This window comes from Rana temporaria, chromosome 8 (genome assembly GCF_905171775.1).
Source record: "Rana temporaria chromosome 8, aRanTem1.1, whole genome shotgun sequence".
NCBI lineage: Eukaryota > Metazoa > Chordata > Amphibia > Anura > Ranidae > Rana > Rana temporaria.
Window position 1 is genome coordinate 155,988,215 of NC_053496.1, and position 16,352 is coordinate 156,004,566.

The 16,352-nt window shown below is 42.6% G+C and overlaps 1 protein-coding gene across 1 annotated transcript in view; it reads left to right on the plus strand.

The window, feature by feature from the left end:
* CAPG (capping actin protein, gelsolin like) overlaps positions 1 to 16,352 on the plus strand; it is a 75,849-nt gene that overhangs the window by 48,790 nt on the left and 10,707 nt on the right. Inside the window, exons 6-8 of the mRNA XM_040320980.1 lie at positions 4,928 to 5,077; positions 10,372 to 10,467; positions 16,219 to 16,345. Of these exons, the coding sequence (XP_040176914.1) occupies positions 4,928 to 5,077; positions 10,372 to 10,467; positions 16,219 to 16,345 (373 nt within the window). The remainder of the gene's footprint in view (positions 1 to 4,927; positions 5,078 to 10,371; positions 10,468 to 16,218; positions 16,346 to 16,352) is intronic.

Below are 16,352 nucleotides of genomic sequence, written 5' to 3' on the forward strand. Positions count from 1 at the left end.
CAACTGGTGATCCAGCACTGCATTCTCTGGCCAAACTGATCACCTCTTAGTGACATCATAATGCTACAGTTTTCTTATGCTGAAAGGACTCCACTGCTGGACAGCCAGAGCTTTTTTTCTCAGAAAATAGGTGCAGTAACTCAACCACGACCCGTTCAGATTTCACAAACAGTAGAAGGGTCTTAAAGGGGCATTAAATACCAGGATTGCATTACATACCGAGTGCAGGGTTCAGGGGGGTTACACACAGAGTGCAGAGCTGTCACTTGTAAACACAGAAACCAGACTTCTGTGTTTTCAAGTGATTGTGATGAGCAGCACCAAAGGGTCTGAGCCAAAGGTGGTGGAACTGAGTTCCCCCAAGTTTCCCCTGAAAAAAAGCCCTGTGGACAACCAATATGAAATGTCCACATCACCCAAGCAGTGATGTGAACACCTGAAGTAGGAAAAGAAGCAGGGAAGAAGATAGACAGGGGACCTGGCTTGTCGCATGACTTAAGATCTGAGTGAGTATTTGAGGCATAAAGTTTAGTTCAAGTCTAAGGGCCAGATTCAGAAAGATGCGTGTATCTTTAGGCGGAGATGCGCTATGCCGCCGTAACTTAGTCAGGCGAGTAGTGTATTCAGAAAGAAGTTGCGCCCGAAGTTACGGCGGCGTAGCGTATATGGGCCGGCGTAAGCCCGCCTAATTCAAAGTAGGCTGGTAGGGGGCGTGTTGTACGCTAATGAATCGTGACCCCACGTAAATGACGCACCTAACGAACGGCGCATGCGTGCGCATGCTCAGTATCACGTCGAATTTTCTCCGTAAATTACGCTGGCTCAATGTTTATTCGACGTGAACGTAACCTACGCCCATCCCCATTCACGGACGACTTACGCAAACAATGTAAAATACGACGCTGTTTCCGACGTCCATACCTAACATGACTTAACCCTGCTTTATGAGGGGTAAAGTTACACAGGACCGACGCTTTACGTAAACGGCGTATATAGATGCGCCGGACAGAACTACGTTTCTGAATCGGCGTATCTAGGTCATTTGCATATTTGACTCGGAAATCAACGGATGCGCCACCTAGCGGCCAGCGTAAATATGAACCCCAAGATACGACGGCGTAGGAGACTTGCGCCGCTCATATCTTGGCAACCGTGAGGCGTATCTGATTCTATGAATCGGGCGCAAAGATACGACGGCGCACATTCGGACTTACGATGGCGTAAGTCCTTTGTGAATCCGGGCCTAAGACTGGCCATACACCTATAGATTATCTGCAGATTTTCTATGGTCAGATGGAAAAAGTGGAACAGACTCCTCCATCTACGCTGAACTGTGTGGATGGAAGAATCTTCCCCCTGGCCCAAGCTTCCATATCTTGCTAGTCGGCCCAGCTGGCTCTCAAAATACCTGAACATTATGATTGGGTGCAGGCATTGTTTAGGTTGAGAGTCAGCGGGGCCGACTATCAAGATACTGAAGCTTGGCCCAGTGGGAAATTCCTCCATCCACACAGTTTAGCATACATGGAGAAATCTGTTTCACTTTTTCCATCTAACCATAGAAAATCTGCAGGTAATCTATAGGTGTATAACCAGCTTTACTAAACACAAAAAAAATATTTTTAGCTTTAAAGTGGAAGTAAACCCTACTATTGTTTTCAGCCAAGGAAGCTGCCATCTTGGCCTCTGTTTAATCTGCAACTGCCATAATGCTGCACATCTGATCCATTATGACACCGGTCATTGGATGGTTTGACAGTTTGGTTGAGAGCACAACCAATGTGACGGCTAGCATTTCCGGCATGCCGGGAATGTTAACTGTTTTTTGAAACTATAAAATAGAAGGGTTTACTTCCACTTTAAAAAAAAAAACTAGCAAATAAAATAAATTATTATAACATATACAATTGCGTCACCAGTCATATTGTAATTCAATGTTATTAAAAATTACCTTTCCTTTTGTAAAATCTGCAGCTCTTTAATTTTCAGTAAAAATGCAATGCAATATGGCTACCTGGAGGTGTTCTGTACAACGAATGAGTACAGGGCGCCCCCCAGAACATAATTTTCTGCTTGTGTGATTGGCTCACCGATTTTCCCAGTAAGATATAAGCCAGTTTTTAGGCATCTTCTGCAACAAAATGTCATTTTTCGTGATATACTCACAATAGGAACTCATGTTTAAATGAATGCAGACCCTGCACTTTCCTCATTAGAGCCCTGCAAGTGCAGCAGTTGATAATTATGAAACCGCTCCCATACAGATTCACTCTGCAAATCAAAAAACGTGATTTCTTTAGAATAACAAAAGGTAGGAATCTGCAACAAAGGTTGTTTAAAACCTTGCAATGCACACAAATCACCCAGAGGGGAATGTTTTTTTTTTTTCTCAACAAACATGAAGTTACTCTTTAAAATATCTGTACTGAAATAAACACGGGGGGCTGCCCTTGCCTATTTACTTCTGAAAATGCCAGTTGCCTAATGCTCCCTAGCTTAAGTAGCTTGAGACTTTGACTTGAATAAAAGAAAATAAGATTGGGAAAGTCAGAGTATATTCATAATACCTAAACAAAATATTTTCATTATTTAGCAACTTTGAAAATACTAACGCCATTGATTCAACGGGACAGCCCAGAGACTAGTATTTTGTAAAAGGAGGTCAGCATTGGTAGGCTCAATATGTCTTCCCTGCAGGTTTCCCTTCATGCAGGCCAGTGGGTGTTGCATTTGCAGTAAAGCTTAAAAGGTTAGAACATTTTGTCCACAATTCAGCTGCTGGATCCCTTTTTTACTGCATATTTAAATTCATGATATTCAGATGCTCCTTTTTTGGTTATTTAAAGGGGTTGTAAAGGTAAAAAAAATGTTTTTCCTAAATAGCTTTACCTTAGTGCAGTCCTCCTTCACTTACCTCATCCTTCGATTTTGCTTTTAAATGTCTTTATTTCTTCTGAGAAATCCTCACTTCCTGTTCTTCTGTCTGTAACTACACACAGTAATGCCTGTGTGGAGTGTGGAGACAGCCTCTTGAGGGGGGAGGGGCGAGCAGGCAAGTCAGGACAATCTCTACTTTGCAGAGAGGATCTGTGTGTTAGTGGGCGTCCTGACACTCCTGCTCGCCCCCTCCCCCCTCAAGAGGCTTTCTCCACACCAGGAAGAAAGCCTTGCATTACTGTGTGTAGTTAGACATAAGAACAGGAAGTGAGGATTTCTCAGAAGAAATAAGGACATTTAAAAGCAAAATCGAAGGAAGAGGTAAGTGAAGGAGGACTGCACTAAGGTAAAGGAAGCTATTTAGTGAACTTTTTTTTTACCTTTACAACCCCTTTAAAGAGGAAACTTACCCAGCTTCAGTAATGGGTGAATACCAGCACAATGAATTGGCTCTTGTTACAGCAGTGACGTCACTAGGGTTGGTGTCCCCTGGTGCGGTAAAATTTGGTGTCACCCCCAAAGTCACTGAGCATGAGCAATCCGGGGCACTGAGCAGGCTAGCGTATCAGCACAGCTCTGCCCCCGGTGTAATCCCCCTTAATGTTGACCCCCTGTGTAATCCCCCCAATTTAACCCCCCCTGTGCAATCCCCCTAATGTTACCCCCCTGCAATCTCCTTAATGTAACTCCCCCTAATGCAGGGTTTCTCAATTCCAGTCCTCAGGCCCCCCCAACAGGTCAGGTTTTCAGGATTTCCATTATTTTGCACAGGTGATTTGATCAGTTTCACTGCCTTAGTAATCACCACAGCCTTTTCATCTGAGGGAAATCCTGAAAACCTGACCTGTTGGGGGGGCCTGAGGACTGGAATTGAGAAACACTGCCCTAATGTAAGCCCCCCCCCTGTGTAATCCCCCTAATGTAACCCCTGTGTAATCCCCCTATCGTTACCGCCCTGTGCAATCCCCGCAATCCCCCTAATGTAACGCCCCCCTCTGTATACCTCCCCTCCCTACATTTACAGACCTCAGATCAGCGCGACTCTGTACACACGAATGTCCCTCTTCGCCGGTCTGAGGAGTGTAATTGTGATAGGACACTGGCACCTCTCCCACCTACCTGTCACAATTGCCATTGCGATCGCAGAGCTGGTTCCCGGAGGACATGCGGGCGCCGGGCACTGGACTATGGCACTTTGGAGCTGCGGGTCGGCCTCTGCCAGCCTCACCATTCTTTCTCCTCCCTCACGCAGAGATACTGGAGTGCGCCTCTCAATCCAGTGCTGTGCCGGGTGTCACCACCTCCTCCTGGTGTCACCCGGCCCACACCCCCTGCTCCCTCTGTACGCCACTGTATTACAGCAGTTTTGGGACCCATACTGCACTAGAGGGGGGAAAAAAAGCATCAGAGTGGTGGCAATGACAAATTTGTTTCTTCCATTTTGATCTTGTGCAGCCCCAAATATATTAATTTTATACGTGAAACGCTGTATATATACTTGAAAATGGAAAAGTTGACTATTTTTGTTTTAACTCATGTTATGACTATTTAAAACAGTGGTCTCCAAACTCCAGCCTGGGGGCCAGATGCAGCCAGATGCTGCCTTTATCCTGTTCTTGGGCATTGATGGGAGTCACTATTCTGCCAATTCAAATCAACAATGGGGCAACATTTCTGCCACTGATGCCAATAGTGGGGCACTATTCCTTTCAATGATACCAGGGATGGGGCACTGTTCCTCCCACTAATGCCAACAATGGGGCACTATTCCTCCCAATGATGGGGCACTATTCCTCCCCCTAATACCAAATTTACCAATTGTTTTACCACTGATGCAAGGAAAATATCCCCTTCTGCTGGCCACACCCCAGCCCCCCAGAGTCTGAAGGACAATAAACGAAACCCTTTGCTTAGAGAGTTTGGAGACTCGATTTAGAAGAATAAAAGGAATTAATTAACATTACTAAAATATCTTTCCTCACCTATTCAGTTTATCTACGTCTGGTCGGGATCTCAGTCAAACATGATGGAGAGGAACCGTGCAAGAGATTTGGCCTATCAAATACGAGACAGTGAAAGACGTGGTGCTGCAAAAGTGGAAATTATACAGGAAGGGGAAGAACCTGAGGAAATGGTTCAGGTACATTTGTCTGTCTTAAACTTATACAGTGGATAGTGGCAGCTGGTGTTTTTTTGTTTGGGGGGGGCGGCGAAAAACCACCAACCCACGCAGCACCTCAAACACACCCATTCCCCCTCGATGTTGTCGGTCCACCGGCACTTGCCTCATCTAGGCAGCGGGCATTAGAGGGGATCGGGCATCCGAGGAATGGTGGAGATCGGGCATCGGCCAACAGCTTTTGTCCTCCTCACTTCCGCCGTGCTTCTCCACAGCCCCTGCTGGAGGACTTATTAGAACACTCAATCTAGAGTTGGGCAGCAGGACACCATCTGAATAGAGTTTGCATGTTCTCCCTATACTTGTGTGGTTTTTTCCCTTGTGTACTCTGGTTTCTTTCTTCCCATACACCAAAGACATGCTGGAAGGTTAATTGGATCCCATCTAAATTGGCCCTGTCACTGTATGTTTGCATATGCATTTAAAATGGGGACCTTAGACTGAAATCTTCTTGAGGGCAGGGACTGATGTGAATGTACAATATATAAAAGCACTATGTAAATTGAAGGTGCCATGTAAAAGCCTATAATAAAAAAAAAAGTTAAAAAGGTGGATTTCAATGGCATGTATTGAGCCTCACAGTATGCTTTACTCTGGCACAGCAGACCAGCTTGCTAGTTGTGTTTATTTTTTATAAACTTTATTTAAAACTTCAAAATTATATACACTGCATTTGAAGAAAGACAGTTACAAAGATTTGTACAATGCAATTTTACATACTTATTTTCCATATCATTTTTGAAATCATATTATATATTGGCAAACCAACATTTCCATTTAGTATGTTTCCAGATAAGTTCTGCCTTTTCTTCTCCCATTTGTTTTTGATCCAGAAAAAATGATTGTTCACATTTTAGAAATTATGGTTTTTGCATGCCTTGCTAAAAGATAGGACTTATTTTTTTTTAAAAAACTAAAAGGTTACGGACATCCCATAAAACTTCTTTAAAGGGTCACTAAAGGAAAAACTTTTTTTAGCTGAAATGACTGTTTACAGGGCATAGAGACATAATAGTTAACTGATTCCTTTTAAAAATTATTAAAATAGATAAAAAAACAATCGTATAATGTGCCTGCAGTGTAGTTTCGTTTTTGCTGTTTGCTGGTTCTCTGATGTACAGAGAGCCACTAGAGGGCAGTCAGCCAATAGAGAGCAGTGATACTTTGTCTAAAACTCCTCAGCACCAATCCAGTTTCGTTTTACACACAGTAATCACACCTCCTTGATTAGTGACCACCGTGGGGAATCTCCCAGTACTGTGGTTATCAGGAAACAGGCAACCAGGAAGTGTCCAGAACAGAGAGGATTTACAGCAACATGAAAGCAAAAACGAACAATGAGGACATGAAACCAGGACTGCAGTAAGGTAAAGGAAGCTATTTAGCTAAAAAAAAAAATTCCTTTAGTGACTCTTTAAGTATGCAAAAGAAAATCCATGCTTAAACAGAATGCTCCTACTTGACTCCCCTGCCAGAACACAGGTCAGGCTGCAATCAACAAACAAATACAGTTGTGTTCAAAATTATTCAACCCCCCAATGCTGTAAAGGGTTTTAGGGAATTTAGTGTACATTTGTAATTGTATTCAGAATGAAATCCTACAAGGACTTCTTAAAGAACCATATGCAACTAAAATTACATCAATTGGTTTTGTAATACAGTAGTAAATGTTTCTTTTGTGAATTCTTCATTTACACAATTATTCAACCCCTTAAAGACTACCACTCTGAAGAACAGAGGTTCATTGAAGTGTATTCAATCAGGTATTGAAAACACCTGTGGATGTCAGGGAGCAGCAATAAAGCCTAATAAGCATTAATTAGGCAGCTTTAAAATGACTGTGATACTCAGCTCCTTCTAGACATTTACTGGTGTGGTTACAAACATGGTGAAGTCAAGAGAATGGTCCAGGAAGACAAGAGAAGAGGTGATTACTCTTCACAGGAAGGGCAATGGCTATAAGAAGATTGCAAAGATGTTAAACATACCAAAAGACACCATAGGAAGCATCATTCGCAAATTCAAGGCAAAGGGCACTGTTGAAACGCTACCTGGTCGTGGCAGAAAGAAGATGCTGACTTCGACTGCTGTGCGCTACCTGAAGCGTAGAGTGGAGAAAAGTCCCTGTGTGACTGCTGAGGAACTGAGAAAAGATTTTTCAGATGTGGGTACTGAAGTTTCTGCTCAGACAATACGGCGCACACTGCGTAATGAAGGCCTCCATGCCAGAACTCCCAGGCGCACCCCCTTGCTGTCTCCAAAGAATAAGAAAAGTCGACTGCAGTATGCCAAAAGTCATGTGGACAAACCACAGAAGTTTTTAAAAAATGGAAGGTTGGGACTTTAAATGAGATGCGATTAGCATAATGCGATTAAATATACATATGGAAAATACAAAAATTCTTACCATAATAGTCAGGCTCAAAAATGCCAAATCAAAGAAGCACAAAACCAAATTCATCTGTCTAACTGTATGTAATTAAAACAGAGGTTTAGTTGCAGTCATTTGCAAATGTCTGGGAAGCTGCAGGCCACGTCACGGCACTCTATGTAACTGCAGTCCTAACTGTGAATTTAAAGGCCTCCAAAAGGAGGAACCCAGGTGTGCTAACTAATAGACAGGGAGCAGAAGGCAACATAGAACCGCCCCTATCTATGGTTGGTCTGGCAAATGAGAGCACTGAAAAGACAAAAAACAGGGGTGAAACCAAAACATGCCTACCAAACTAAAATACCACCAAACTGGATGCGGACCACATCAAACTGGGTCAGCTAGTCAAAAAATGACAATGCATGAATTAACTTGTTGGTGGCAGATCTGTGGAGGCAATTATGTAACACTCCTGAAATCGCATCTCCATCCCTCAGTTAATGTTATAGGAAAAAGTGGGGTTGGGACTTTAAATGAGGAATGTGGTTTGCACCACCACAGGCCTCCATCCCTGAAAGGGTTTAAAAAATGGAAGGTTGGGACTTTAAATGAGATGCGATTAGCATAATGCGATTAAATATACATATGGAAAATACAAAAATTCTTACCATAATAGTCAGGCTCAAAAATGCCAAATCAAAGAAGCACAAAACCAAATTTTGGTTTCACCCCTGTTTTTTGTCTTTTCAGTGCTCTCATTTGCCAGACCAACCATAGATAGGGGCGGTTCTATGTTGCCTTCTGCTCCCTGTCTATTAGTTAGCACACCTGGGTTCCTCCTTTTGGAGGCCTTTAAATTCACAGTTAGGACTGCAGTTACATAGAGTGCCGTGACGTGGCCTGCAGCTTCCCAGACATTTGCAAATGACTGCAACTAAACCTCTGTTTTAATTACATACAGTTAGACAGATGAATTTGGTTTTGTGCTTCTTTGATTTGGCATTTTTGAGCCTGACTATTATGGTAAGAATTTTTGTATTTTCCATATGTATATTTAATCGCATTATGCTAATCGCATCTCATTTAAAGTCCCAACCTTCCATTTTTTAAACCCTTTCAGGGATGGAGGCCTGTGGTGGTGCAAACCACATGCCTCATTTAAAGTCCCAACCCCACTTTTTCCTATAACATTAACTGAGGGATGGAGATGCGATTTCAGGAGTGTTACATAATTGCCTCCACAGATCTGCCACCAACAAGTTAATTCATGCATTGTCATTTTTTGACTAGCTGACCCAGTTTGATGTGGTCCGCATCCAGTTTGGTGGTATTTTAGTTTGGTAGGCATGTTTTGGTTTCACCCCTGTTTTTTGTCTTTTCAGTGCTCTCATTTGCCAGACCAACCATAGATAGGGGCGGTTCTATGTTGCCTTCTGCTCCCTGTCTATTAGTTAGCACACCTGGGTTCCTCCTTTTGGAGGCCTTTAAATTCACAGTTAGGACTGCAGTTACATAGAGTGCCGTGACGTGGCCTGCAGCTTCCCAGACATTTGCAAATGACTGCAACTAAACCTCTGTTTTAATTACATACAGTTAGACAGATGAATTTGGTTTTGTGCTTCTTTGATTTGGCATTTTTGAGCCTGACTATTATGGTAAGAATTTTTGTATTTTCCATATGTATATTTAATCGCATTATGCTAATCGCATCTCATTTAAAGTCCCAACCTTCCATTTTTTAAACCCTTTCAGGGATGGAGGCCTGTGGTGGTGCAAACCACATGCCTCATTTAAAGTCCCAACCCCACTTTTTCCTATAACAACCACAGAAGTTTTGGGATTGTGTTCTGTGGACTGATGAAACTGTTTGGGCCCATGGATCAACGCTATGTTTGGAGGAGGAAGAACAAGGCCTATGATGAGAAGAACACCTTGCCCACTGTAAAGCATGGCGGGGGTTCAATCATGCTTTGGGGCTGTTTTGCTTCTGCAGGTACAGGGAAGCTTCAACGTGTGCAAGGTACCATGAATTCTCTTCAGTACCAGGAGATATTGGATGACAATGTGATGCAGTCCATCACAAACCTGAGGTTCGGGAGACGTTGGACCTTTCAACAGGACAATGATCTTGGGATACCTTGCATACCTCCAAGTCCACTAGAGCATGGTTGCAGATTAAAGGCTGGAACATTTTGGAGTGGCCATCGCAGTCACCAGACTTAAATCCGATTGAGAACCTCTGGTGGGACTTAAAGAAAGCAGTTGCAGTGCGCAAGCCTAAGAATGTGACTGAACTGGAGGCTTTTGCACATGACGAATGGGCGAAGATACCCGTAGATTGCTGCAAGACACTTGTGTCAAGCTATGCTTCACGTTTAAAAGCTGTTATAACTGTAAAAGGATGTTGTACTAAGTACTAAGATTGAATGTCACTTGGGGGTTGAATAAAACTGATAATGATGTGAGCACAGAAAAGACATTTGTGGTTATTTCATTATAAATGTTATGTTATATTTGTCTGACCTACACGTGCCTCTTTGATTTAATTGTAAGCAGGATGACTGAATGATCAAAATCAATGTCAAACTGGCCAAAACAATCAATTTCAGTGGGGGTTGAATAATTTTGAATACAACTGTGTATATATATATATGCGGCTTATGGGTTGTGCATTATGAGTGACTGCGTGACTTTTAGGCCTCGTTCATCTTGTGCAGTGGCAATGCGTGTCCCCACTCGCTATTATTATTATTATTATTATTATTATTATTATTATTATTATTTTTTTAGCATGATTTCCAAGGATTTCTGCTTGTACCACACAGGGCGACCCCCTTCACCTAAATTTCAATTTATTTTATCTTTCTTCTTTTTGAATATGCAGATTCTGGGACCGAGGCCGGTGACACTGAGAGAAGGGGGCACACAGGATGACAAGGAGGCGGATGAGATTCACACCAGGGGAGCTGTGCTCTACCAGGTAAGTGTCCCTCACACCAATTTTTTTATTGATTTTTTTTTTTTTGTGTGTCTTTGTGATAGCAGCACAAGTCAATCACATAGGTTAGGAAAAAGTGAATTGGTGGCTTTTAGATTTAAATATAATTAAATCAATGTGGTGCTAACTCAAAGGCGGTGGGCACTAGTGTTGCTCACGAATATTCGTATTGCGAATATTCAGCTCGAATATGGCATATTCGAGTATTCGCCAATATCTCGAATTTCGTGGTCAATATTCGCTATTCCGAATATTCGGATTTTTTCAATTTTATTTTTAGAACAGATCACATCCTAGTGATCTCCATCGACGTCTAAAAGCATTGCTGGTATGATTAGAGACCTTGGGCCGAGTAGCTGAAGCGATCATTTTATATTGCCGAATATTCGCAATGCGAATATTCGGCAATAGGAATATTGCGCGATTATTTTCTCCGCCCTTCTTTTGCATCAGAGCCAATCAGAGTTCTCCTACCACAGTTGTCCAAATTCCGCAATAAATATCGCATTCGCATTTTGCGAGATTTCGATAAAATATCACGAATATTCTGAGCCAATCAGAGGGCTCCTACCGCAGTTGTCGAAATTCCGCAATAAATATCGCATTCGCATTTTGCGAAATTTGGCAAACATTTATTTTCGATAAAATATCACGAATATTCGAATTTAGCGAATATTTCTCAAATATTCCGCTATATATTCGTGATCTATCGCGAAATCGAATATGGCGTATTCTGCTCAACACTAGTGGGCACTGATAGTTTAAAAAAACTATTAGATAAGCACCTGAACGACTGCAACACACAGGGATATACAAGGTAATACTGACATATACCGTAATCACACACATAAGGTTGGACTTGATGGACTTGTGTATTTTTTCAACCTCACTTACTATGCAACCATGTAAAAAGTGCAAAAATAAACTCATCAATGAATATCACTCCTAAAAACGTAATTGTAGTCAAAAGGTCACAATCTGTAATCCAATCTTATCGCTGTAATAACTGTCCAAAATTAAATAATAAAGTGCAAAAAAATGCAAGTGCAAAAAAGTATGATTCCTCAAAGGAAAGTTCAAAAAGTGCATATGCAAACAATAAATTCCAATATTGATAGTAGAAGTGAAGCAATCAAGTGCATGAAAAACATAAATTCTTATATAGTGTAGTCACACTTGCTTCCACCATCCGCAATACACCAGGAGTATGCCCCAGCCTCTCACTTTAAATGAAGAACCCCAATGGGTCTAGCAACACTTCTGGTGAATATATCCTTAAAGGCAATCTCCACGCCTCTCTACCAAACCAGACAAAGGTATAAGGCAGTAGTTGGGGATAATAGATAAAAAAAATCTTCGACTGTGCTATGTAAATCCTCCTTACTCTCCTCCATTTAAGGGTCTTCTCTCTGCACAGCAATGTGAACCGTGCCCTTAACCAACTACTATTGCGTCCGCTGTCCCCGGCCTCCCTCCTTTTTAAGAGTTGGCTGCCTCTCATTGACTGCCTATAGGTTTTTAGAGTGTTGATCTGCGCATAGTCCATCTCTATGCAACGCATTAAAGTGTATCTAGACCCAAAACCAAAAATAATTGTATTGCAGTTTGCCATTCCTTACATTTTCTTTTAGGGGTGTGTGTTTTTATTTTTTATTTTATTTTTAAACCTGGTAATGCTGTCCTAGGGTGACAATACTTATTCCCGGTACTGTTTCCAAAAAAAGTTTGCATCCTCACCCTAGGTTGTTCTCCTGATTTGACTACATACACCTCCCTCTATTCGTATACCCATAATATGGGGAGGTGGTGTAGTTTACGCAAGATAACTGGGAAGGAAAAAGAACATTGGGTAAAATGTATTTAGTGCACAGGAAGTTGCACTGGATTTCTCCTGCGGAAGCACCGATTTGCCATAATTGAAGCTCACACAGGGTGATGGACTCCCCGAACCATTTGGCTGGCCAAAGACCAGGCCACTTTTGCGGCACTGCATCGCTTTAACTGACAATTGCGCAGTCGTGCGACGTGGTTCTCAAACAAAATTGATGTCCTTTTTTTCCCCCCACAAATAGAGCTTTCTTTTGGTGGTATTTGATCACCTCTGCGGTTTTTATTTTTTGCGCTATAAACAAAAATAGAGCGACAATTTAGAAAAAAATTCTATATTTTTTACTTTTAGCAATAATAAATATCCCCCATACATATATAAAAACAATTTTTTTTCCCTCAGTTTAGGTCAATATGTATTCTACATATTTCTGGTAAAAAAAAAAAAAAATGGCAATAAGCGTTTATTGCTTGGTTTGCGCAAAAGTTATAACTTTTACTAAATAGGGGATAGTTTTATGCCATTTTTATTAATAATTTATTTTACCAGTAATGGCATTGATTTTTTTGTTTTATCGTGACTTCGACATAATTGGCGGACACATCAGACAATTTTGACATCATTTTGGGACCATTGTCATTTTTACAGTGATCAGTGCTATAAAATTGCACTGATTACTGTAAAAATTACACTGGCAGAGAAGGGGTTTACCTGTAGGGGGCGCTGAAGGGGTTAAGTGTGTCCTAGGGAGTGATTCTAACTGTAAGGCCGGGTACTCACGACCAAACATGTATGGTGAAAGCGGTCCGTCGGACCGTTTTCACCATACATGTCTGCCAGAGGGCTTCTGTACGATGGTTGTACACACCATCGTACAGAAGTCCGCGCGTAAACAATACGCGGGGCGTGTCCGCGGTGTCGCCGCGTCGATGACGCGGTGTCGCCGCGACAATGACGCAGCGACGTGGGCGGCCCGCCTTTAAAATGCTTCCACGCATGCGTCGAAGTCATTCGACGCATGCGAGGGACGGCGGGCGCCTGGACATGTACGGTAGGTCTGTACTGACTACCGTACATGTCCGAGCGGGCAGAATTCCAGCGGACTGTTTTAAAACAAGTCCAGGAATATTTGTCTGCTGGGAAAAGGCCCGGCGGGCAAATGTTTGCTGGAATTCGGCCCGCTCGCGCCCACACACGACCAAACATGTCTGCTGAAACTGGCCTGCGGACCAGTTTCAGCAGACATGTTTGGTCGTGAGTACGGGGCCTTAGGGGGCGTGGCTACAAGTGACACGTCACTGATCGCTGCTCCCAATGAGAGGGAACAGACGATCAGTGACATGTCACTAGGAAGAATGGGGAGATGTTGTGTTTACACTGACATCTCCCCGTTCTTCAGCTCTGTGACCCGATCGCGGGACACCGGCGGACATGGAGTCCACGGGTCCCGCGAGCACGGTCACGGAGCTCGCCGCTGGTGGCGTGTGACTACACGGCGGCAAATTAAAGGGGACGTGTATATATAAACCCATTTGCGCAGCCGTGCCATTCTGTCTACGTAAAAACTTGTGCGGCGGTCTGCAAGCGGTTAATCTCCATCTCAAGAGGGAATAGATTAATTTCCTCTTATCAGTTTGGTTGCCCTTCTCTGCACTTTCTCCAGTTCCCTGATATTCTTTTTGAGAACTGGGGCCCAAAAGTGAACTGTATATTCCAGATGAGGTCTTACTAATGATTTGTACAGGGGCAAAATATTCTCTCTCATTTTTTCCCACAAATTAGTTAATTAATTTTTGCACTATAAACAAAAAGAGCGACAATTTTGAAAAAAAGCAATATTTTTTTACTTTTTGCGATAATAATTATCCCAAACAAATATATAAAAAAAACATTTTTTATCCTCAGTTTGGCAAAAAAAAAATCACAATAAGCGTATATAGATTGTTTTGTGCAAAAGTTATAGCGTCTACAAAATAGGGGGTAGTTTTGTGGTATTTAATTTTTTTTACTAGTTATGGCGGCGATCTGTAATTTTTCATAACTGGCCCCCTAACAGTTAGAATCACTCCCTAGGACACACTTAACCCCTTCATAACTTATTTAAAAAGGCACCCCCCCTGTTCTGTTCCGTGACTCGCCCGAGGGACACCGAGGACTCTATGTCCGCCGGTGTCCCGCGATCAACGGTCACGGAGACTGCGGCGTGCGTGCGGCAGATTCAAAACAACGTATAAATACGAAACAAAACGTATGGCCCTTCCTAAAATCAAAGCGCTTATAGAAGAGGAGAGAAGCTAAATGAAAAACACACAGAGGGACTATAAACACCTCCCTCTGAGACAATATAAAAACCAATGATGGTTAAAAGCTGCCACCTTATCCCATCTACTGATAGGTAAATTTATAGCAATACAATATACAAATCGAACAACACGTTACATATCAAGGCGGCTCTACACAAGAGCATATATCTATGTATATATTCTAATAAATGAATACTAAATCTGAAAAAATTAAGATGGTGAAGATCATTAACAGGTAAGAGAAAGTAAAGACAAAAGTCTGTGATCAAAGAAAAAAGCTCTCAACAGCTTGAAATGCTCATCCTCTTCCACCAGAACCACCACTTGTGAAGATAGATCGGGGTCTAAATCCACCCCTGTTATAATTGCTCTTACCAAATAATACTGTAAACACAGCGTTGTATGAACCCAAAATGCCTCTCAACTTCTTCAGATTCAAAAGGGTACATAAGCGCATCCAGCAACTGGTGAATGTGTAAAAATTAAAAAAAAAAACATCAGGTAACGTTGGTGCAGCGGGAGCATTTCAGGGCGGTGTTTCCGTGCCTCGGTAGTCCAGCCAAACCACCAAACAAACACACTTCTGTGTATGGCGATCTGCGTGATGACGTCACTTAACTGACAGCCACCACAACCAACCCAGACGTGTTTCGTCAGTCATCGACATCATCTGTGGGCGGCCATATATACGTTGCTTTGCCTGCCCGTGCCATTCTGCCGACGTATAAGTGTGTGAGGCAATCGGCAAGCAGTTAATACAAGAAAAAACTTTGCTCGCTTTGGAAAACATAGCTTGGCATTGCATGAGCTTATGATCTACCAGAACCCCCAGATCCTTCTCACCATTGATCCCCCCCCCCCTAGTTGTACTCCCACCCACCCCCCCCCCCCACCTAGTATATATGATGCATGCATATTCTTACCCCTCCAGCTGCAAAACTTTTACATTTATCAACATTAACTACTTGCCGACCAGCCACTGTATACAGCGGCAGGTTGGCTCCCCTGCCCGAATCGCCATAGCTATACGGCGGGCGCTTTAGGGAGCACGCTTACCACCAGCGATCGCTCCCCAGAGCCAGAATGGGGATCTGTCAATGTAAACGGACAGATCTCCATTCTGACAGGGGAGGAGAGAGAAGAGAGAGAGAGCTGCTGTTCCTAGTGATCAGGAACAGCGATCTCTCTCTACTCCGTCAGTACACTGCCCCCACAGTTAGAAACACCTCTAGTGTTAACCCCTTTCCTGCCAGTGACATTTATACAGTAATCGTGGCTATTTTTAGCTCTGATCGCTGTATAAATGTCAATGGTTCCAAAAAAAAGTATCAAAAGTGTCCGATCTGTCCGCTGCAATCCTGCTAAAAATCGCAGATCGCCCCCATTACTAGTGAGTTTTTATGAAAATGCCATAAATATATCCCCTATTCTGTAGATGCTATAACTTTTGCGCAAACCAATCCATGTACGCTTTTTGCGATTTATTTTATTTAGGCATATGATGTTCACATATTTATGATAAACAAACATAGATACAAACACAGGATTTTTTTTACTGAAGTGTCTATGGCCACCATAACTGTACAATGTCTCTTTGCACAGGTGTCTAATGCTACCGGAGAGATGAAGGTGACGCGTGTGGCTGATGGAGGTATTTTCCGTAAAGAGCAGCTCATTTCAGATGACTGCTTCATCATGGACACAGTAGGGAAGCTCTACGTCTGGAAAGGTAACTC